General features: G+C 45.0%; 1 protein-coding gene across 1 annotated transcript in view; it reads right to left on the bottom strand.

Annotated features, from left to right (window-relative positions):
- EFEMP2 (EGF containing fibulin extracellular matrix protein 2) overlaps positions 1–24595 on the bottom strand; it is a 116124-nt gene that overhangs the window by 69233 nt on the left and 22296 nt on the right. The window contains exons 2-4 of the mRNA XM_069208027.1: positions 23078–23168; positions 8114–8162; positions 6479–6721 (exon numbers count right to left, since the gene is read on the bottom strand). Of these exons, the coding sequence (XP_069064128.1) occupies positions 6479–6721; positions 8114–8162; positions 23078–23164 (379 nt within the window). The 5' untranslated portion in view covers positions 23165–23168. The remainder of the gene's footprint in view (positions 1–6478; positions 6722–8113; positions 8163–23077; positions 23169–24595) is intronic.

Here is a 24595-nt window from a genome sequence, read left to right as displayed (position 1 = left end):
CTCACATTTCGCAAAGGGCATGAACCCTACTCTGCCATCGACATGCCACTACTCTTTTGCTATTAGTGCCAGGCCAGGCAAATCCCAGAAGGGGTCTACTATGCTGCTCCAGCCTCTAGACTTAGTCACTGATTGTTAAGCCATCACTCCCACATTATTATCTAGTTTGCCTATCACAAACTATTTGTATTTATTCTTTGTAGGACACCGCTCCACATCCCCTTCCTCATATACTCAGCCTGGACAGACAGGTACTCTGCACAGCATGCAACTATGATGACATGGCACTGCACTGCAGGGGTGGTCCTGGGGAGATGACCTCCTTTCGAGCAGCTCTTCCACTCCTCCACTAGATAAGGCTTCCCCTACTAACACCAGATGTCTCACCCTGAATGTGCGAGGCATACACACGGGAGAGATATTCTGTCTACTCATACATAGACGCCAACAAGCACACACAATATTCCTCCAGGAAACACATAACACTGCAGAAGTACTAGACTAGATCGACAGCGCAAGCGGTGGTGGTTTCAATACATGCCACCACCTGCTCGACGTACGTGCGGGGAGTGATGGTCTGGATCAGACTGGGAGTCCCCTTTCAGATATGCAACACCATCATAGACAGGGAGGGCCTATATATGTGCTGCAAGAGGCCAGTTGGATGGTGCCTGTGTTCTCTTGGGCAGTATAAATGTCCTCAATACTGATCAGGGTGCCTTTTAGACCGTGCTCTCTACTGCACTTGCCCACAAGATGCAGATGCCACGAGTGTTGAGTGGCAACTACAACTGCGTGCTTGATGCTTGTTTAGAAAGGTCCCATTCACCATTACCGGACGCCCCTCCTCACATACTATCGGAATGTTTTGTGGTTTGGATTTGTCACTGGAAGTTGGCAGATGCGTGGAGGACCCTGTACCCGCACTCTAGAATTTACTCCTTCTGCTCAGCATCCCACCGCTTACATGTACAACTGGACTGTATTTTATACTCCTACCCCTTGCTTCCCTTAATATGCCACTCCAATTATCTTGTTTGTATCATCTCCAACTGCTATGCACACATTATAGATGTGCAATGGAATACCCCAACCCCTACTTGGTGATTCTCCAGAGATGGTGTGGCAGATCCTGTTTTCCACGATACAGAGGAGGCCCACAATAAACAATGTTGCACTGAAAATCACAACACTGCCTCTGCTAGAATAGCTGAGTGTGATGCTTTTAAAGTCAGCAGAATACTAGACAGGATGATCACAGCGCAGGAACAACTGCTGACACAGCTGGAAAAAGAAGCCGATCGGGAATCCACTAAAGGCCCGCACTCCTAGAGGCCAAGATGCAATATGCTACCCTATTAGAGTGCCTGCATTGCTTCAACTTTTCTCCCTATGCAGCAAAAAAAACTAGTGAGAGCAACAAATCCAGTCACTTCCTTGCTTGGCTGATACGATCAGACATTCCCACAAGCCCTATTTTAGAGATTGTTACACTCTCAGACACTACCCTCCAATCTTAAGGCGATATCCTTCAAGCATTTCATAGCTAGTACTCATCCGTGTAAGAGGCGCCTCTGAACACATCTACGGATGATGCGAATGCTTTTCTGTCAGACCTTAATATCCCACTGGTCCCCGTAACTTTCATGGACTCCTTAAATGTTGTGGTCACTGTGGCTGATGTTAAACAAGCCATCCAAATCTCGCTAAATATAAAACTCCATGTGTGGATGGGCTGCCAATAGAATACTATACCACCTTTTCTAGCAGCCTGGTGCCACACCTGGCAGAAATGTACCTTGACGAACTGAGTACTGGGGAACTACCTCAGTCACTCCAGGAATCCCTCTTGGTTTACATTCTCAAGTTTGGTAGAGACCCCATCACTCTGGCAGCATATCGGCCCGTTTCTATTCTTGGAGTAGATTACAAGATCTTGGAAAAGATTCTCTCCAGTTCGTACAACCATGTACTGCCCGAGTTTATTTACCTGGTCCAAATGGCTTTGTATCAGGACACAGTACCTCACAAAACATTTGGCATCTGTTTCGTATTCAGGACCAGACACAGATGCATTTCCTGCACACAGTCTGCCTCATCTCAGTCTCAAGAAGGTGTTTGAACATGGGATTACCTCTTTAAGGTCCTCACCTGAATGGGATTATGCCAGTACCTACTAGAGTATACAAAGCTACTATACACCAATCCCACCTTTCCTGTGGAACACAACACCAGGCAGGGATGCCCATTGTCTCCCCTGCTGTTTGTGATCGCCATGATACCCCACGCTCTACGGTTGCAAAGAGAGGGTCAAACGTGTGGTATCCCTCTAGCAGACAGGACACATTCAGTGTCTCTCTTCGCCTAATGACTTAGTCTTGTACTTGCGGGATGTCGCTGCTGATCTCTTTCCAATACAGACCACACTTACTGACTTTGCCTGAGAGGCACAACTCCAGGTCAACTGGACAAAATCCTCTGTATGTCCACTCAGCCCTAGGTCACCACCACGGAAAGTTCATCTAGGAGATCCCCCCTTTAATACTATGAGGCTTCGGTCTGCTACCTCTGAGTTCGCCTCTATCTCAGCCCCACAGATCTCCATGAGGGCAACCTCTGGACTACTCTGACCACCATTAAACTTCTGGAAGACCCTACCCCTGACCCCTGTTGGTAAGACAGCACTGGCAAAAATGGTAATCCTTCCCCAGCTTCTTAATTATTTTGCGAACCTCCCAGTAATCCTACTTCAAATTTTTTCAGCAAACTAGACGCATTGCTATGCCACTTCATCTGGGGAAACAAATGCCACCAAATCGTCCTGAAAAAAGTGCAGCTGCCAGTTGGTCAGGGCAACCTGGACACCTCCTCCTTTGAAGCCTACTTGTTCATGGCGCAGCTACCGTGGGTGGCACATTGGATAGCTGGGCGCAACCTGGGAGAAACACGTCAATGACAGGCCCTTGGTCCCCGGCAATGATCAGAGGGCTTTTACTTCCCAAGACAGTGCCACCATCTCCCTGGTCCCTACAGGTATCGGTGTCCCGTAGATGCCTGATCTGGATTCACCGCCTCACACGCCACATTCCTGCGCAAGCTCCAGCGTTCCCACTGGTAGGTCTCCTTCATTTTACTGACTTCTTTAGCAATCAGGAGCTACAAACTGGGTAGGAGAAGCTATCAATTACCATAGGAGATTTTTTTTTTCTGATGGGCAACTCTTGAATTTTGAGCACTTGATCATAGACAATGACATTCTACCAGGACAACTCCTCATCTAAAGGCAACTGCGCACAATCTGTCAGTTACTGTGGAACACACAGGCAGCACAACCCTCCATTCACCAGTCCTTCAAGCTCTACTCACCATGCGGAAGAGCCGCCATTTCCTCACTTGGTTTTTACAGAGCTATCCAGAAACTCGCTGGAGCTCCCTTAACCACTCTATGAAACAAGTGGTAGGATGACAACAGGAGGACACTACACAACACATAGTGGGTGCTGACTCTGGAGTTTCCCCAACTGGTCTCCAGGAATGGCAGCTTTAAGAACATACAATTTTTCAAGCTTCACCGAGATTATCCCTGCACTACTCAACCGCTACATCCCCACAACCAATCTCTGCTTCCGCCATTGCCACTGCCAGATGCTGACCTACACCATATCCTGTGAACCTGCACATCCGTACACGATTATTGGAAATTGATACATGATTTACTACAAGAGATTAGGGTATTACCCGACATCCACACATGGGCTGGCATCTTTAAGTGAAGAAAACACCAGAAAGTATGGAAGAGCTTTGCAGGCATGACACTGCTATTGTCCAAGAGAACGCTGACCCTCTAGTGCAGAGCCCCTGTGACACCCTCGGTGGTAGTCTGGCATGAGGCAATGCAAAAATGAGGAAGGGCAGAGGAAGACGCTTTGTGATACGAGGAGGTCTGCCATCTCCAAAAACACACTATCTCTGCCGAGTGGGAGGCTCTCCTCACTTCCTGAAACTGATGGGTAAAGATAACTTCCCCCTATGAGCTCACCTGGCTTTCACTAACCCCTCACCACAGACCTAAGAATCTTTCTTATGAGAATCTCTCTTGATGTTTTAAATTCAGCTCCTGTCCTGTTAGTTCCCCCCTATTACCTTCCATGCCAGTAGTCTTCCCGACGCCCTACAAATAAGAGATTCTTCTTCTTCCAAGGCAGGCCGGGGTCTGTCAAGAACTAAAATTCTATTCCTGGCCAAGAGGACAATACCAACCAACGACATACTATTTCTGCCAGATGTGCTTCCCCTCCGTACGAAATCCAGATTTAGTACAATACTGGTTACATGAGGATTATTATCTATTCTGCTGTGAAAGTGGTTGCAGGAAGCCAGGGCAAACCAAAGCATAATGATTTCTTGAAAATCTGGAAAATTGCCCACTCTGGATGGAGTAGATTTCTTCCCACAGTTTCTCAACATGCAAGGGAAAAGATCAACATCAACTTTTCAAACAATGGCCCATAGTTATACTTTTTGATGCAAACCAGCGCCAGTGCTGGTTTACGTAAAAAATGTTACCACTGGCTAACGCCATTCCTACGCACCATGCGGGCGCCTTATTTAAGGAATGACGTTAGCCGCCGCTGTGGACTGGTCAGAGTAAAAAATAAAATGACTCAAACCAGGCAGCACCAGCGTAAGGGAAAATGGGGGTTGTGCATCAAAAAAAGGTGCAAGTCAGGTTTGAGGAAAAAATCATGCCTCAAACCAGACTTGCGCCATTTTTGGATGCACAACCCCCATTGAAATGACTCCTGTCTTAGCAAAGACAGGAGTCATGCCCCCTTGCCCAATGGCCATGCCCAGGGGACTTCTGTCCTCTGAGCATGGCCATTGGGCATAGTGGCATGTAGGGGGGCCAAATTAGGCCCCCCTATGCCACTTCAAAATTTAAAAAAAAAATACTTAACCTAACTTACCTGTACTTACCTGGGTGGGTTCCCCCATCCATGGGTGTCCTCCAAGGGTGGGCGAGGGTGGCAGGGGGTGTCCCTTGGGGCAGGGAAGGGCACCTCTGGACTCCTTTCATGGTCAGAGACCATGGAAGTGAGCCCACAGATCCCTTAACGCCTGCCCTCACCCAGGCGTTAAAAAACTGTGCACATCAGGCTGTGTGCCGTTTTTTTAAGGCCCGCCCTCTCCTGTGTGTCAAAATGACGCAGGAGTATATATAAGGCGCATAGGCCTTAAAGTCATTTTTTGGGCGGGAACGCCTACGTTGCATGTCATTAACGCAAGGCAGTTTCCCGCATCCAAAAAATGACTCACACAGGGGAATTTTGACATCCGTGGGCTCGGGCGTCAAAGTTTAAATATGGGGAAAGGTTTAGTTAGTCTCCCAGCAACCTGATATGAAGTGTACATTACAAAAATAATTAAACACCTCAAAACCAGTGGACTCACCGATTGTAGAGCTTACTGGTGTAAAACATCGGATTGGCTGGGAAAAAAGTAAAGCATGGGAAGTGTAGCACAGCTTCCACGGCTATACAATGCTTCTGACTTTACTATTTCATTAGAACCACAACGTCAGTTAGAAACTTTAGACAGCAGTAAATGGTGTTCAGGTGTAACTGAGGGCAGTTGCTTTGCCTTTGATGCCTTGGGGGAATGACTTTTTGTCAAATAGACTGCTTAGATGCTGTACTCTCAGCATGAATGGCAGATTGACAGGAGTGCTCATAGTGTTACTTCTTCAAACTTATCACTTCTAGGTGCATGGCCTCTAAGTGCTGTAAAGCCCAGCCTAGTGTATTGGTTTTGACAATACCTTTTACTTATGGAACAAGAACATTCTGATGGTTTTCGGTTCAGCGTGCGAGGTGGCTATGCATGATTCTCACTTTGATAGAAAGTTTACATTTGAGAAAATTATTAATTGGCCAAAATGGCTGTTAAGGAATGCTGAATGACTTTTCTCCACTGAAGCCAACAACCTACCTCATCCAGGTTAAAAGTCACCAATTGATTGTTGCCAAACTGTCTTCCCAGTTGGGAATCATATGAATGAGTGCAACAGGAAGCCATTGAAAAGACTGTTATTTAACAACTAAAGCTGTTGAAACAAAATGTTTCAAAGTACTCACAGAGAATTGTGATGTAACCTCGCCAGTTTCACTTTAATTCTATAGACTTGGAAAGGTCTTCTATTGGGTCCTCAATGCTGTTTAGCTTAGGATGCAGGCACAGAGCCTTTGTCTGGAATACTTACAGTGATGACTGGCAGGGAGGGTATTTTCTTATAATAAAAAGTTGAGTGTAAAAAGTGGGAGCCAAAGTCAATAAAGATCACTAAATAGTCCAGTACTGACGTCTTGTCTTTTCAATCTTACATTTTAAAAGTACAAAAAATATACTTCCTTTATTCAGTTCATGTAACAAGAGTGCACAAATATGAGAATGCAATCAGGGTAAGACTCTCCTTTCTTACCCACGCAGGAATTTGGGTCTTGGGCATCCGGCTCATAGCCCGCTGGACAGGGGTTTTCGAAGTGCTCCCGAATCACAGGTGGTTGAGGTGGGTGAGGGTGTGGTGCATTGGGTGGTGGCCCCTCCGAATGGGCATCATTGATGACTGAGGCGGATCGAGGCAGGCAGAGGTATCCCCCATAGTGGTTGATGCACTTCATCTCCCCCTTGCAAGCATCTGGAATTGTCTCACACTCATTGACATCTAGAGAGGAAAGGATATGATTTTAGATCATGTTTTTTCATGTTATCAATGGTTATAAAACCGCATATAGATTAATAGGGAATCATACATTTTGTCTAGAACAAGGTTCCATTTTTATGGTTCTGGGTTACCATTGACCTATTTAGTACTGTCTGTTGGTCGTTTGTGAGCAGGAATTTGTTAGCTACAAGCCTAATTTACTAGTGGTTATTGTTGGCTCATATGAAAGTAAAATTAATTTGACCCAAATAAGTATCTTTGATGTGTGTTATTTGTATAGACGTATGTGGTGAAGAACTTTGCCTGTTTTCACCAGTATGCCATTAGAAGGATTCTAGACCTGACAGTCACCCTCTGGATAGATGATGCTAAGGTTCCCTATGAGTGTGACTCCCTTTGTGTTGTGTGCACAATGTGGAACTGTGAACATGAGGTGCTTCTGTGCTTGGTGAGAGTTACAACCTTAGGTTCTTGTGTACGTTTAATGTTTTGAAGAGTTCCTCCTCGCGAACTGACTTAATCTGGTGGTAGAGGCCCTCTGTAGACACCTGTGATTATTTTACTGCAGTCAACCTTCTCAGAAGCTGTTTCTTGTCCTGGAAGGAGATTCAAGCCCATGTCACTTTTCAACAGGGCTCTGTGGTCTTTTAGCAAATCCACATTTTAAGGCAGGGGTCTTCAAACTGGGGGGCGGGCCCTCTTAGGGGGGCCTCACATGATCCCGAGGAGGAGGAGTGGCACCAGGCTCTGGCCAAAAGAAGCATGATGCTGATAACGGGGCTTTGTTTCAAGATTAAAAAAATGAGTAGCAGTAAGCTGCTCTGTAATGGGCCATCACTAACATGTTTTGTCATGTATATCCAAACTGGGAATATATGTCAAAAGGGAAGGGACACCAAATACCCTGCCCCCACCGTGGATGCTTGTACATGTTAGTAAAGCATGCCTGACCATAATGGTATGTTTGGCATCATGCTTTTGATTGCATTTTTAAAACAGTAACAGAACTTAAGTGCAATGTGTAAATAAGTCTTGACACATTTAAACAGTACCAGTTTAATAGTATAATTGTGAAAAATGTGAAGGGGGGCCCTGATGATGTTGTTATTCTTTCAGGGGTGGCGTGGCTTTAAAATGTTTGAGGACCACTGTTTTAAGGTAAAGTGGCTGCTCACTTCTCAGAATCCCAAGTCCAGTTTGTCAAATGTTATCTACATTTAACTTAGGAAAATCCGTACTTCTGGAGGTACGCTTTATTGAAAGGATTTAACAATTCTGTGTGCAGAGGCTTCTTTTTGTAGCAGAACTAACGAGTCTTGTTTAACTTTATTACCAGTGGGATCAGACCTCCTCTGGTTCTCAAGCACACTCTGAGGAAGAGCCAACCCTTACCTTTGCAGTGCTGCGTTTCCCTGTCCCATTGATATCCTTCTGTGCATTCCTACAATGGAGAGAATTGAGATTATTAGGGTGTTGAAAACGAATTGTTTCCAATTCAGCGTTAACCATCTAGTTGAGCATCCAACAACAGCTAAAGCCACAATGCACTGAAACCTTTTACCACCCTGATTTTTTGGTCTGGCTTAATAGCTAAGCTGACTGTAGACCTACTGCTACTAATTCTATATCATATATTTAGAGTGGGCGTTGGCTCAGCCCCACAGTAGTATTACCTTCTATCCTCATTCTATCAGATGGTTGGTGTATAGTTCTGTTTCCTATAGTACGTTTGCATTCAATGCATGAGAAACTGTTTTACATTGCAAAAGTATTTCGAATAACTAAAAATTCAATTCTTAATATCATAGATGCTTTCTTTACAAAAAGTGTTTTTTTTTCTCTGTGGCACAGCTGGATTTTTTAAATTATTTTATTCAGGACTCAAAATGCAAGCCAGACTTAATGGTTTTGCCAATGCTTTATCCTCACCACTCTTTGCTATTTCTAGCTTCTCTTTCTTGCCTCCTTTCCTTCCTTTTTATCTCGGTCAGTTTGTTGATGTAAATGAAGTCATGTTTCAGGAAGTGAGTGCAGGAGTTTTTTTTTAAAGTTTCATCGGGCCCATGAATTTTTGTCTTGCCCTTGGAAATGTCATTTTCATGCTAGTTAAGAGGAGAGATTTGGTGCAGAACTTTGCAAATGACGCATGCAGTTCTAACCAGGTAGAACGCCAGCTCAGTGATTTTAAGGCCGGATGAAATGTCATCGCTCTTTTTCTGCTGTGCCTTTTCTGGACAACTTCAGCAGCAGGTAAAGGCACAATGTTTGTTTCTGGTCACGGGAGGACAGTACTTTAGAGCGCCTAGACGTCACTCGCCTCTTTCTAGATGAAGCTACAACCTGTTCCTTCGCCTTCATCATGCACGTGGCGACCGATGGAGGTGAACAGGCTAAAAACACGTTCCTCTTTCAAGAAAATTACCAACTGGGAAGAAATCCCAAATCCTCAATCTGTGCCTCCCTGTAGAAGTAGTTCAGGTTGTCCACGTGCGGCTTGGCACGCACTGGGGCGTTATCCTGCTCCCACCCGTTGATTTTCTTCCACCCCGAGCTTGCGTTCGAGTGCTGAATGTGTTCCAAGGACAGCCCGCAGGCCGCCATGACTCAGCCCGATGGAGAATGCGGCAGCAGCGTGTGTCTGAGCAACGTTTGCGCGCGAGGGAGGGCAGACCCTCGTGACCGGAGCCAAAATCCAGCGCTACGGGGCTGAAGGCATCTCAAGAATGTGAAAAGCGGGCACCGTGCCAGGGGCATTGGAAACAACTGCTTATCTACAAGTTGCAACTTCTTTAGCGTTGTGGAGCTCGGAGGAAACGTTATAGAAAGGCGTGGCATTCTAGTGATTGCCAAATCTCGATGGTTTTGCCACTGCTTCAAAGCAATCGGCACCACCCTGAATCCCCGATCCGCCCAGGTTGCATGCTTTAATGGGGCCTATGGGGTGCTTTATCTCCATACGATGCCCCTCTTCCTGCCAGCTCAACTCTGCAGGTGAGAGGAACTTCAGCTTCCGGGCCCATTCAATTATTGGCCTCATAAGGTCAGAAAAAGTGGAAAAACCTTAACTCCCGGCAATATGCAGTATGAAAGCGTGTTTCCTACAGTTTCACAGATTAATTTGTTCTGATTCTCATTGTTTTAGGACTGCGAACACAAAACAAAGGCTGCACCCAGAGAGGGGGAAGAAATGAACACTATTCGGCAAATTCATTAATATAAGGAATAGAAAACCCATTGGATAAAGACTCTTTATCGTATACTGTATTCTACATTAATTCACAAAAGGTATGGGAAAAGCCATTCAGGTGTTACAGTGAGGAACAGAGGTGCACGGAAAGACCAACTGCACATCTCCCCTTGATGTTTGATTTATTCTTCAAAGTGGCTAGTTGAGTAGGGACATTCTTTGAATGATGGGCAACACATCCCGATGATTCATATGTGTAGTCAGTGGGAAGTGGTGGGTTCAGGAAGATAAATCGAGCATGTTAGTACCCAAGACCCCGACTTCTGAAATGTCTTAGCTTTAAAGCGCATGTGCTGTTAAAGGTTCTTAGTGACATCACGGTTCTGTATTTCAATATTTAAAATAATTAATTAACAGCTCATGGTAAAGTAGGGCTATTCTGTTTTGAATGAGACATAGGTCCATTATTGTGCATCTGGCTGCCAGCTTCGCTCCTGAGGATGTGGAGGCTGGCAGGGCACTATTAATATCCTCTCAGTATAACGCTGTTCTTTTAATTGAGAACATTTAGTTGAAATAAGCCTACAATCGAAAAATCATATCAGCGAAATATATTTAATAAAAATTTGGATAATAAGGTGAGGGACAGAATAAGGATTTGGAAAAGTGACTGGTCAGGCCAAGGTTAGGAGTTAGGAGGTAGTCTAGTGTCACAAACAGTCTCGGAGAAAGAATGAAGGTTAGTTTGAGCGGTAGCAGTGGAGAGATTTAAAGAGATATGTTGGGGTCAAGGTGAGTATAGGTAGGGGCTAGGGTGAAGGTAAGTGTACACAGGTGAAAGTCAGCAAGATTTAGGTATGGTTTAGCTAAGTTCAGGTTAGATTAAACGTGGTCAGGTTTAAGGGTAGGAAGACAGTTTGGGTGAAGGTAGGGCTACCCAGTGGTCCCAGGACAGGATTCTGGCCGAGATCAGAGATAAGGCATATGGTTAGGCTTTCCAGGGTTACTAAAGGACATTTTAGGATCCATGGATAATAGAATTATTTCAAAATAAGATAGAAGACTGTCATCTACAGGATAACTTTAACCAAATAGTTTTAACATTGAACATTAACGTTTTCATTGAAATCCTTTTCAACGAAAATGTGTCTTCAAATAATATTTCTCTGAAGTGTACTGATGTTAGGCTGTTAGCTATCAATAGACATTCAATACAATCTAGACCATCAGTAGATTGAGAAATTTTCCAGACTTTCCCACGGAAAGGTGAATACATGCATACACAGGGGTAGTTCTCTAATAGGGCACTGGAACTCTTCATTCATCGAGTGGTAATGTTTTCAAAACATTTTAACACAGTTTGGGTGTGTAGTGGCTTGTTCCTGCGAGTGAGGTATGTCTCAGGACTGCATGGGGGAAATGCCCGTTTCTTACAGCTGTGTGCATTCGTACTAGTTTTGAATCCCCAGGGAAAGAACATTAAGCAGAATGCACAAAATGGCCGCTGAGGTATAGGTCATAAAATAGGAGAACAACTGTAAATTGAGTCTTAGCTCGTTAAAGCTGATGCTACGGGGATGTTTACGATTGAACTTTGCCTCCAAGGTGAGGAATGTGCCAGGTGTGAAAAATACCATAAACAACAGCCCATCCCCTAGCCCGCTTAAAGGGACCCAATTTTGCACAGCTAGCGCCAGAAGGAGAACAAAATATGTTCAGGTTCCTTGAGAAGAAGTTATTTGTACACCAGCATGGATCAGTTTGCCTTTGGGTGAGAGTGAGCTAGTGCCCAGAAGGAATGTGAGCACAAATGATTAAACTGACCAGTTTAGTGCTCCAGAGGTGATAGACGTTCCTTGTTGCAGTTTAGTCATGGAATGTTCGGAATGGCTGGTATGAATTGTATAAGCCAGACTTTGTCGCTGATATGATTCTCAGTACAGTCATCCAGTAGTTAAGCTGTGGCAGGCATAGGAGAATCACATTGAGTCATACATTCTGATGTTTAGCAATTAGAGGATACCAGAAAACCCATAAGGGCCACGTATGGGCTGGAGGTGGCATTTATAGGAGCACTATAAGTAATTACAACAACCATTTGCAATGCAATAGGTCTTGCAATAAAGCTTGCATTTACTTGAGTTAGAGCTATTGGTGTTTTAAACTGATTACTGGACTTTTCTTTCCACATAATTTGGTCTTTTCCTGCTACATAATTCCAGTAGCCCTGCATATCACTAAAGCACTTCCATTTACCATTGAAGTGGGTGCTGCAAAAGCCTTTTAGGTAGCAGCCACCATTTTGCCAGAAAAACAGCTGTAAGTAACCCAAAAAGAAGTGAAGTCTATGAAACAAGTTACAGAGTAACAAATAACGGGGTACTCCTACTAGCAACAAGCATGGGAGGCATGAAGCGGGCGCCGCAAGAGCCCCGGAGGTCAGCAACCGCCATTTTGCAGGAAAACCAGCTGTAATTAAACCATAAACAAGAAGATAAAGCTTTGTGCTCCTGCCGTGCAAAACAAAAGAAAGGCGCGACTGACATACTTAAAGACAGGGGCAGATCCTTCACAATGGCGAAGGAGCATCGCCCCCTGGCTAAGCCAAGATCTGAAAAATAAAACTATATATCATTATCTTTTAATTTTTCAGTTCCTGGCTCAGCCAGAAGCATGTAAAGGGAGGGGTGGGGCTGGGCCACAGGACGGGGTTTAATGTGTGCACTTCTAAGAGCGCATGTGTGTTTGGCCGGCCGTCTCAAGCTGTCCAAACACACATGCGCACTTAGGTTTCTTCAACCCAGCTGTGCTACACAGCCAGGTTGGAGAAACTGCACAGGCTCCAGTGCACTGTCTGAGCGTTAGAACACACCGCTCAGACCAATCCTGGAGCTGCTCTCATGCTAGGTTTAGAAGTGCCTAGATTGCTGGGGAGCCTGTGCTGGTGTCCCAGTGAATGCTAGGCCACCAGAAGAAGAGCAGAGGAGTGAGGTGGCAGGCAGTGACTGGAACAGGTAAGTTTTTTTATTTATTATTTTTTATTCCCCCACCCTTGACATTTGCAGCAGTCGCTGCTGCTTAAAGATAAAGCGCAGCGTCACACAAAGTCACTAATAAAATTAAACAATTAAACAGGAAGTAAAAAGACAAAAAGGGAAATAAAAAATAAAACACCACTGTGGCTGATTAAATGCGTTCGTATGGTAGCTCGAAAGGAACCGCTAACAAAAAAAAACATTATGGTAAAGTTAGTTTGTTCTTCTCCTGACTAGCGAAGGAAAGACAAAGGAAACAAGGTGACGTAACTGGTGCTCTGGTGCGCATGCAAAGCGTTCCAATACGCCTGATTGAGTTTGCACTGTATCAAATTTTAAAGCACCAGGAGCGCAAAGGGGAGAGACAAAAGAAAAAAAGTAGTTCGCCCACACTAAAGTATATCAATAATGGTGCAATTCTATTTCAGGACTGGAGGAGAGGATTAGGCATTTCTTTCTTCCTTTATTTCACACTAGCAGCCATAACAAACATAACAAAAACAACATTTCTTATAAGGCATGGGGAAAAAACGTCATCCGATCCACCAATCCGGACTCCTCTCTCCCTACAAACTCCTGTGAGGACGCTCTATCTTCCTCTTTCTTTGCTGCTCCAGCAACTAGAGATAAGTGCTTTCTTTGTTCTGGTGTTTTTTTCCGTGTTTATTGCATGTTCGTTGTACATGGTGCGAATACATCCTGCGGCCACCTCGAGGCTCATTGTGTGTTCTCGGGGCAGTTGCGACCGCAGACAAAGGCAGCGTCGTTGGTGTTCCCGGTTTGTTTGTTTAGTGAGGACGCACCCACTTCTTCGTGGCCGTGTCCTCGGCTCCTCAAGTGTTGTTCGGGTGAAGATGCGCCAGCAGACAGATGTTTATTTTTGCGGCCGCACCTCTCTTTCTCCTCCTTGGAGCCCTGTAACAGGCATTTTCTTCTTACAGGCTCTCATGCGGTGTGGTCTTCTGACCGCTAGGTGAACCGCTCAGGATTTATGTGTGCTGCGTGTCCCTACCCCCCGCACAGCCGGCGCATCATTCACCCGTTGGAACAGGCGTGGTGAGGCGCGCATGGCCGTTCGTTCGGGGGCAGTACATTTAACAAATATTTTAGAACTATTTCCACACGTTTGGAGAGCCACTATCTGGAGCTTTACACCCGAGTACGGGTAGGTCACATTATATTTTAGGACTTGCCCAGACAGCTTCATTTTCCCTCAGATTAGCAGGAAGTGACAGTCCCAGGCCGTGAGGTTCCACAGCCATTCCCCCTTTGAGACTATTATTCTTAGGGGACTCCCCTATTGTTACATTACCCAGTTACGCCTTGTAAGATCGGAGTATGGAGGAGGTGGGTGATTATTGTGAAGAAGAGGAGGTTACTTACCTCCCGATTGACGATCACTTTTGCCAGATAATGGATGTCTCAATTTTCAAGGCCGTCTCCCAGGTGGTGGCTCCTCTGGAGAAGAAAATTCAACAACTTCAGGCCCAGTGCCAAAAACCCCTTCAATTGGAGGGAGGAATCACAAGGGCCTGTTGCCCCCTTGCCTCCAGTGCATCAGTCCCCTTCCACTTCGGACCCCAAGTGCACACGCAATGATGACGCTGAGGTAGACTTGAATACATTTGCACACCTCAAGAAGGTGTTTATCGATTCCCATTCCTCCAACGTAATGCCTCAGGATTTTGGGCAAATAGAGGCCCCCTTGCTTGTTGCTAAACCCCAGAGTTCGGGAGACTTGGATGAGTCCCCTCATTCGTCCCCTCATTCGTCCCCTCATACCTCTGATGGGGATGGCGATTCGGGCAGACCCTGGCACCCCTCGGGGGCCAATTGGTCTGAAGGGTCTTTGACTCGGGAATCGGACCATCCCAATCCAGAAGGTGATCTACTAAACCCGGACGATTTAGTGCACCCTCGCTCAGCGGCATGGACGCCTACTCCTAAAGTGGCCTCCTACATTGCCTCTAGATTGCGTAAACCTTTGGATAAGGAGGTTCGCAATTGACTGAAGTCGGAGTGTCCCAGACCAGTGCTGGAAAGGTAAGCGGCCCTCACTCCGGAAGTTGACGCAAAGATGCCGACCTTTCTGGCTAATTTTATCCATTGTCCCAAGAAGGGTATTGACAGGTCCTGGCGGGCGTGTCAGGATGAGTTGCTGGGTACAATTGTTCCCTTGGCAAAAATCTTGGACATGGCGGAGGATGAAAAATCCTCTGGTACTTTAATTTCCCCGGAGGTTCTTTCCAACTGGGCACAGAGGGCAATCATTTTCTTGTGAAATGCGAATTGCACAATTTCCACGGAGAGGCGTTGATCTCTTCTAATGAAGATAGACCCGAAGTTGGGGGAACTTTCCACATTGGAGGCGGGCCCCATTGCGGAAGGCAATTTGTTTGGTAATTCTTTCTTAAAGGAGCTGGGCAAATTCGTCCTCACTTTTAGCTCCCTTGACAAGGCCCAATTGTCAAGGAAGCGCTTTTTCAATGCCCCGGGTTTTTGCCAGCGCCGGTCGTGGCCGGGGGCATTCGGCCGGCCGCGTGTATCACCAAGCCTCCTCCAAAGGCACGGACTCCCGCAGGGATCAGTGGCAGGACCCGTCAAAGTTTGGAACCTTCCACCAAATAAGAACCTACCCCTGTCGATGAGGGGCCCGAGGAAGAGCCAAGCTGCCCTTGCCTCCTCACAAGGTGAGTGTTGGGCTTTCCGAGGGAGTGCATATTGGGGGCAGGCTGAGTTTTTTCCTCGACAGGTGGGACAAGCTTACCTCGGATGCCTGGGTTCTTCAAATGATCAGGGAGTTTCAGATAGACTTCAACGAGTCTCCCAGTCAGCTCTTTCCACCCAAACCTCTTCTTTTCAACCCCGATCACGTCTCTGATGGACTGGGACATTTCCAGTCTACTACAAAAAGGGGCAATTGTTCCGACGCACCTCCACCCCAGGGTTTTCCTCAGCAATCTGTTTTTGGTAGAGAAGAGGGATGGTGGTTACAGGCCAGTTATCAATCTGAAGGAGTTCAACGGATGGCTGGTATATCGCCTTTCAAGATGGAGGGCATTCATCTTCTCAGGGATTTTCTGCCGGCCAACGACTGGATGGTCCAATTGGACCTCAGAGATGCATATCTCGTGGTGCCAATCTTTCCTCCACACAGACGTTTCCTCCGGTTTCAATTGAGGTCTCAGATTTTTGAGTTTGTATCTCTGCCTTTTGGGCAAGCTTCGGCTCCTTGGTGTTTCACCAAGGTAATGCGACCAGTTGTGGAGCATATGCGTGCATTGGGGGATCCGCTTGATTGTCTATTTGGACGTCATTTTGATCCTAAATCAATGCCCTACCCACCTCTCCCTCCAGCTGCCGACTACCATCGACCTGCTAGAGTCCTTGGGGTTTCTAATCAACTAACAGATGTCAGTTCTTTTCCCGTCCCAGAATATTCAGTTTCTGGGCTTTGTGTTAGATTTGACCAAGGCCATCTTGAGTCTTCCAGCATCCAAGCTGTCCAAGATCAAACGGGAACTGAAACACTCTCTGTCAAAAACCATGATATCTTTACGGCAGTTGGCCAGAATAGTGGGTCTGCTTTTATCTTCGATTCAGGCCATCTTCCCGGAGCCCCTCCACTATCGAGCCATGCAACGTTTGAAGACATTTCATCTCCACAAAGGCTTGTCATATTCCCAGCTCGTTCCTTTGTTGGGCAAAGCGAGGGTGGAAATCCAGGGGTGGATCGCACATATGGAGGCCTGGAATGGGCGTGCTATCTTCAGTTCTCAGCCCGATGTAGTGATTGAGTCCGATGCCAGCGGTTCAGGCTGAGGGGCGCATTGCGGGGAGTTCTCCACAGGAGGAAATTAGTCTTCTGAGGAGCAGGCTTTGCACATAAATTGCCTGGAGTTATTGCCAGGGTCCTTTGAGGTAAGATGCTGGACCAAGGGCAAGACTCGATGCTCGGTCCTGCTCAAGTTGGACAATGTGGCAGCGGTTCGCTATATCAACCATCTGGGCGGAACAAGGTCCAAGGCCCTGTCGGATTTAGCACGCAGTCTTTGGGATTATTGCCTGGGCAATCAAATTTCACTGACAGCAGAGCACCCTCCGGGATTTTCCAATCAGATTGCGGATTGGCACTGCTGTCATTGGCAGGACAACAGTCTGTGGAAACTACAGCCATCAGTTTTACAGGAACTTCAAAAACGCTGGGGCCCATTTACCATTGACCTGTTTGTGTCCCGTCTGGACAATCATTTGGCAATATATTGCAGCTGACGTCTGGATCCGGGGGCAACGACGGGGATGCGTTTTTCCAAGACTGTAGTGTGAAGAAAGGGTTTGCTGTCCCTCCGTTTTCAATGATAACAAAGTTAACCTCCCAAGTCAGGAGGCAACAAGCACACCTGGTGGTGATAAACCCGATATGGAGGTCTCAAGTCTGGTCTCCAGTTCTGATGGAACTTTCTTCAATCCTTCTACCCCTCTCTCAAGATCTGCTTCGGGATCCCCTAGGGAATCGCCAGTCCCTGATCCTGTCGGGCTCCAAACGTCTCATGGCGTGGCGGATTACAGGAAACGTTGTCAGGTCGCAGGAATTTCAGCAGACGCTGCCTCGCTATTGTCCAGGGCCTGGGCAGAGAGTACCAACAAGACATACCGATCTGCATGGTCAAGATGGGGCAGTTGGTGTCATCAACGGCAGATTGATCCAATGGGGGCGGGAGTTGTTCACACCTTGAATTTTTTTGCCTCTTTTGCCTCGGAGGGTTTACCTTACAGAACTATTAACACATTTAGATCTGCAATTTCGGCAGGCCATTCGCCGGTGGAGGGTCATCCATTGGGGGAGCATCCTTTGGTTTGCAAACGTTTATGGGGCATCCGCTCCTCCAGGAACCTGGGTATTCTTCTTTATGGGATGTGAATAAGGTACCTACTTTGTTTAAATCCTGGCCGGCCAACAAGTATCTCTCAAGGAAACAGCTATCGGCCAAACTGGCTACACTGCCTTGTTTGATTTCATGCCGATGGGTATTGGATGTGAGAGCCTTGGACGTAACAGGTAGGATTTATAACCCAGATGAGGTTACCTTCCATACATCCAGGAGGACGAAGACCAATTCAAGGTTAATATCATACCCTTCTTTTAAGGACATACCTAAATTATGTGTAGTGAAAACCCCTAAGGCTTATGAGTCAGTGACCGAGGAATTTCGTCGTCATGGGGAAAGACAGTTACGTATTGCTCTCACTAAGCCACATACGGCAGCTTCTTCCTCAACTATTGCACGCTGGGTAAGTTGGGCTACGCAGCAAGCGGGAATCGATATTTCCTGTTTTGGAGCTCATTTCGTTCGGGGAGCTATGGCTTCCAAGGTGTTTATTCTAGGAGCACGCTTGGAAGATATTTTGAATGACGCGGATTGGTCCTTGGATTCTGTCTTCAAGAGATTCCATTTCAAGCCGATAACAAATCTGGCTTCAGTGGTTGTTGATAAGCTTTAAAGTTGCCTAATCCTGGCCTCCGGTCCTGAAATAGAATGAAAAATGTCCTAGCGATCATAATAGAAAGTTTAAATTCTATTAAGGACTTGGAGGCGAGTATTAGCCCTCCCTTGATTCATGTGATTTCCCACCCCAGGGATCTCAGTAACTAGTGTAAGTAATTGATTTTCCAAGGTTGTTTGAGATGCCATTGAAGCCATGTCTCTTCCTTGCATTTACTTGTTAAAGTCGTTCTGAGGGATTTTAGTTGTCAGGTGTTTATGGGATGTTTTGTTTCCTAGGACTGGATTCAAATAAACAGGACAATGCATGAAGTTTCAGATCCAGTGTTGCAGGAAGAAAGAGGAAGATAGAGCGTCCTCGCAGGAGTTTGTAGGGAGAGAGGAGTCCGGATTGGTGGATCGGATGATGTTTTTTCCCCCATGCCTTATGGGAAATGTTGTTTTTGTTATGTTTGTAATGGCTGCTGGAGTGAAATAAAGGAAGAAAGAAATGCCTAATCCTCACCTCCGTGTCCTTATTAGAATTGAAACTTTCCGTTACGATTACTAGGACATTTATCCTTATCCACGTAACATGCGCAGTCTGCAAGGCGTAATAAAACAGCCTAAAGGTGGGCCAAACGTAAAGCATTTACCAAAGACATCAAGGGATTTTCGCAAAGGCAAGCCCAGGAAACAAGGAAAGTGATGGGCGTGACTAAACCCCACAAATACATTACAGCAAGTCGGAAAACTGCTATGCTTGACCTGACAATACATGGAAAATCCCATCCTTTGTGTCTGACATTACATCAGCGGGGTTCATAAATTATCAAAATGTTAGCCGCCCCCCAACACAGAGTGGACACATTTCAGACCACAATTCAGAGATTTCTAGTATGAAGGGCAACCAAAATGTGTGGAAATCCCCAGGTTGCCCTGCACGGATAGGAGTGTATGTAAGAGGAATGTGCAGAAGGCATGATCTTGTACACTACTTGCAGTGCTGTTAAGTAGTAAGAACATAGCAGTGGACAAGGAGGAGACAGCTCATCAAGGAACTATGGTGTTCATGTGCAAATGGAAACTATTTTTGATAAGCAAAGACATGAGAGTGTATGGAAAGTGCTTCTTTGGAATATGTGTAGCATTGGTAGGTTTAGAACTGGGGTCTGTTGCAGAAGACATCAACCTAAGGACTGGTGGAAAAATCTCTCCAGTGGATACATCATACATGGGAATTATTAAACAGGAAATTGGTGCCACCACGGTTGTTGCAGCAACATCCACCATCCGCAAAATAAGGCCCCGCTAAGTTAACCTGACTCAGTGTCACCTGGATTAAAAAAAAAACAGACTTTTTCTCCTGGATAGTTTTATTATGTTCCTAAGTGCAGGGTGACGAGTCTGAGAATTAGTCTGTGAATTTGTGACCTTACACACTCTGAAATCGGTGGAACTTTAGGCATGGGTAAATCATATACCCTTTCTATGATCAGATATGTCTGTCCTGCTGGACAAGTGGAAGCATTACAGGGCATACAATGGAGCTGCAGGTTATTGGCAGGCACTAGGAGATGATGGAGGCTTTATGAATTACTTCACAGTATTCTCTGGGCTGCATGGTTGTGGCAAGTGCACTGAGAAGTGCTGTTGGCTACAAGGGCTGTCACAACTCTTGCAAGGAACAGAGGAAGGGACTGATTTTGCCTGGGGTGTGTGTGCAATGAGGTGGAGCTTTCTCTGGCATTCCTGACTGAACAATGAGGTTCCTCACCATCCACGTCAGTGAGTGAGCTTGGCTGGACATCTACACTGCATTAAGATATTTAGGTCTGGCATCACAGCACAGATGTCTGCAAAACGTAGTCTTACCAGTTTTTTTTAAATGGACTTTAGAGTGGGCTTTGGCTCCACCCAAAGGAGTATTACCCTCTTGCCTCATGTCATTGGTTGCTTGGTGTAACATGTTGCTTCCATAGAGGGCTTCCATTGCAGTGTATGAGGAACTTGTTTCCTCTTGAATATTACACTTATTCATCACACATTCATTTCTATATCTCATAGAAGCATTTTATACAGAAATATTTTTTTTGTATTACCATTACTGCAATAGGCTTTTAAAAATATTTTGGTCTATGCAGTCCATTGCACCGCCACCTTTATTACTGTCGTCACTACCACTCCATTATCACCGTTTCTGCCACATAACAACTACCATGCCCACCCCTGTTACAACCACAGCTTCTAATAACATCATTACTACCATTATATCGCCACCATCACTGTTACCACAACCTCCAGCATTACTACTGCTACAGGATTTGCACTTGCCTGTATTTGCATGCTTTACCACGCAAAAACAGGCCTAATAGCTTTGCATTACATGTTACACAGGCAGAGGATTAGAAAGTCAAATCACATTGTTAGATACATGTTGCAGTGCAGAAAAGTGCTGAGTTCTGATGATGGAAAGGATGGATATTTGTAATGTGCTGCACATCGACATACTACTCTTTGATGGTTGGAAGGAAATTGCAGCAAGTGACAGTGGTACTTCTGGAGGAAATAATATTCTTGGTTGTTCTCTGAGATTAACTCTGCTCTAAAAGCAATCTGAGTATTGTGTACATAATTATCTAGCTAGTGGGGTGGCTGCTGACAACTGCCTGGCAGCTGAACTCAAAGCCAAAAATGAAGACTTTGAGAAGCATTCTTGGCCAAATTACATTTGCCCTGATTTGCTTATGAATGGAAAATGGAACACTGGACGCATATTCTAAATATCCCAGATAATCTCAACATCTTAATTCACTAGTTTGGCAGACGTCATCAGACCTTGGTTCCATGTCCTGTTGTGAAAGTCAACCATAGCCACTTCTGTGCCACTTTCCTAACTGCAGTGACTGAGATACCATTATTAGGAGCATGAGAGAAATGTTAGGTTAACTCTAAGCTATTGGTTAGCCTTCACGTCCGCAAAAGAATTTTAGTGTATTGAGGACACTTGTAAGAATAGTCTTAAACATTTAATGTTGTTTGCTTCCTAGTTAAAGATCACCCACCCGTACAATTCAGGCCCATATTTATACTTTTTTAGCGCCGCATTTGCGTCGTTTTTTGGCGAAAACTTACAAAATACAATTGTATTTATGAAGTTTGCGCTGTTTTTGCGTAAAAAAATTACACAAATGCGGCGCTAAAAAAGTATAAATATGTGCCTCAGTCTCTTCCTTATGTCATAGGTAGCAATGGATTTTCTCGTAAAGAACTAAAAGATGGAAGTGTTCTTTTGCACCTCCTAAAGCAGGAGTGCACATATCAAAGTCGGCGGAGGGAGTTGGCCTCCATTTGTTACTAATTATGCATACCAATTAAAAGATGTTTTTTAGGTCGAGTACATGCTCCTTGACCTGTTGTAAGTATTGTGGTCTTTTAACCACACCCACCGCACACCCTTCACTTTCACTCGTTCGCGGGCTTGCCTCTCAAAAATAGTTTGTTATCATTGGTAAATGCTTTACAGTAGCTCTTCCTTGGGGCAGTTTTGTTACCGCCTTGCAGACTGCCTGTGCTACATGGATAATTGCATGATTTTCGATTCTTTGACTGCGAGCAAACTTCTTTTGTGTCTGTCCTTCATGCTCATGGTGGCCATGGCGCTTTGAATCGGTTCGCTTATATCAACTGTTTTACTTTTCATTTTCAATTTAAGTGGCAAGAAAAGTCCAGTTATGGATTCACAACGCTTAAAGAATGTGTCTTTTAATCGAATGTAGCACCTTTTGTTGTCTTGTTCCCGGGTTTAGTGCTGATGCCAAAATATGGCAACATGTGTTTATAACAGGTCTACCTTTTCTGGCATGTTGCCGTTGACCCTAGTCTGTGGAATTAAGGGGCTAATGATTAAATGTGGGTACAAATGGAGTTCTTTCATACTTTTGCAACATTGTTTTTAATGAAACCTTAAATTGACAGCTAGCAGAGTTTTCTGTTTTCTAATGTGTAGGATTAGTTTGCTTGCTGTTTTTTTATGGTTGGGGTGTTGCAAGACGTTTGAAAAACTGCTAAACGCTGCCATCCTGTTTTAATAAAACCATTTAAGTGTAAGAATTACAGTGCGGTCAAGTGAACAGTATTTTACCGGCACGGCTGGTATTTTTACGTTGAAGCTAGTAAAAAGCACTGGGAACAAATGTCAATATTAAATGTGTTTCTTTTTTGAAGCAAAAACTCAACACAGCAAATACAAAAAGGAATGACTTCAAACGTAGTTTAGATCTTATCTATTCGTTAACTATTATTCGAGCAAACCTGTTAACATGAAAAAACGACGATTTTACATAATCATTTTTTAGAGTACCAACTTCTCGTCTTTTCAGAGTGACAAAACATGATCAAGTGGCCGGTAGATTTTTCTAAGAAAGGTAGCACCCCTATTTGTGTAATGCTAGATTCTTCCAAAGTTTGTCGAGATCATGAAAAGAATGACGGTACGAAAAGTAAAGTGTCTAGCATTGTCGTGTTGCAGGAGACACACCCCACTTGTGCTCGTCGCTCCATATAATAGCTAGAAATATGTGACCATGGTGTGGGGTTACCGCCCTTCGAGGACCCTTATTTTTTGGCGGGAACCTGGGTGCATTCTTACCGTGTAGCTGTCAGGTTCCTCTGCCTCCTGTGAAAGGGCAGTGCCCAGCAGCAGCGTGAGCAGCATAAGGCATGGCGTGATTTCCATCTTCCTGTACAAAATGAGAGGGGATATATGAGAGAAGTATTTATGCCTGTCGAGTCCCTGATAGACCTTGTGCTTTCATGAAACGACTTCAAGGCCTGGTTGAAGAGGACACATATGTCTCATAGTTATCACTATATATGTCTTGGAAGCATGGTGCTTCGAGTCGGTTATATAGCAGGCCAAGGCTAGGCCCTGACAACATTTTAATTTCCACACCATATTTGTGAAATTCACAGCATTCGTCTTCCAGCAAAATTCATACAATTTTGCAAAAATGTACATGACATGATTTTAGCATAATATTCACTTGCAGGGGGGCTGTTTCTCACAGAAAATGTCTTGCTAACTTTTTTTTATGAGAGGTATGCCCTCACAGAAAGTCATGGTAGTAAACCGGATTTTAGGGGGTATGAATAACTCATAATGTTCAAGACATGCCACAAACGTTCACAAGCAAAAATTATGTAAATTATGTAAATTCACAGAGTCAAGTATATGGCCACCTGTACAAGAGCTGGCAGTGTACATCTTTCTAGACACGTTGCCCCCCCCCCGTGCTGGCTGGCGCCGTTGTTTCTGCACGGATCGCAATTTCACAGCACTAATGATACCCATTCCTTCACAACTGAACTCACCCCTTCCTTGCTTACTCCAGCTCTTGGAACCACCAACAAGCTCTCCTGCTGCAGCTCAGGCATAATGAGTACCAAGTTTTTGTTTTACATGAAAGGGCTCGGACACAGATATGAGGGCTATTTGAGGTGTGAGCTGGGACTGGTCAGTCTCAATGACAAACACGGTTTTCGGTCTAGCGAAGTGCCACAGGGCTCAAGGGACCATCGGCGACCCCCAGGTGGCAGCACCTGCAGCACTTGTTGCTCTAGTTAATGGCAGAGCCCGTTTCAGGCGCTCCACCGAAGTAACACAATCCTCTAGGCCAAGGCTGGGCTCAGGAAGGGGGTGCTTGCACATTATGTTCCTTTTCCCATGTCTCTTCAGACACTTTATTTGCTGCTCTTTGCATAGTTCTGGTCTGCCTTTTTTATCAGACTTTAAAAAAAAAAAATTCTAATTCACAGATAAACAAATATTATTCATAATCATGAAACATTACACAAATGCAGAATAATGATATTACAAACAATTATACAAGGTAGTAATCAAACAAGAAATACTTTTTTTTAACAGCCCATTTTGTTTATCTCAGGAGTGTTAGCCCATTAGCAATGACATGCCTGCATCTCCATTTAAAGGCTGTCTCTGCCTTCCCACACCCTGGGCTATTTAACCTTTGATTGCCCACAAGAAAAAAATGGAAAAAAGTCACTAACTAAATTTTATTTTGAATGTTAAAATTCTGACAAATGACATGCAAGAAATACAACAGTCCTGGAAGAAACATCTAAACATCGTATGGAATTACCATACATT

This window comes from Pleurodeles waltl, chromosome 9 (genome assembly GCF_031143425.1).
Source record: "Pleurodeles waltl isolate 20211129_DDA chromosome 9, aPleWal1.hap1.20221129, whole genome shotgun sequence".
NCBI lineage: Eukaryota > Metazoa > Chordata > Amphibia > Caudata > Salamandridae > Pleurodeles > Pleurodeles waltl.
The sequence above is the reverse complement of the archived record's forward strand: the minus strand, read 5'-3'. Positions and strand labels throughout refer to the sequence as shown.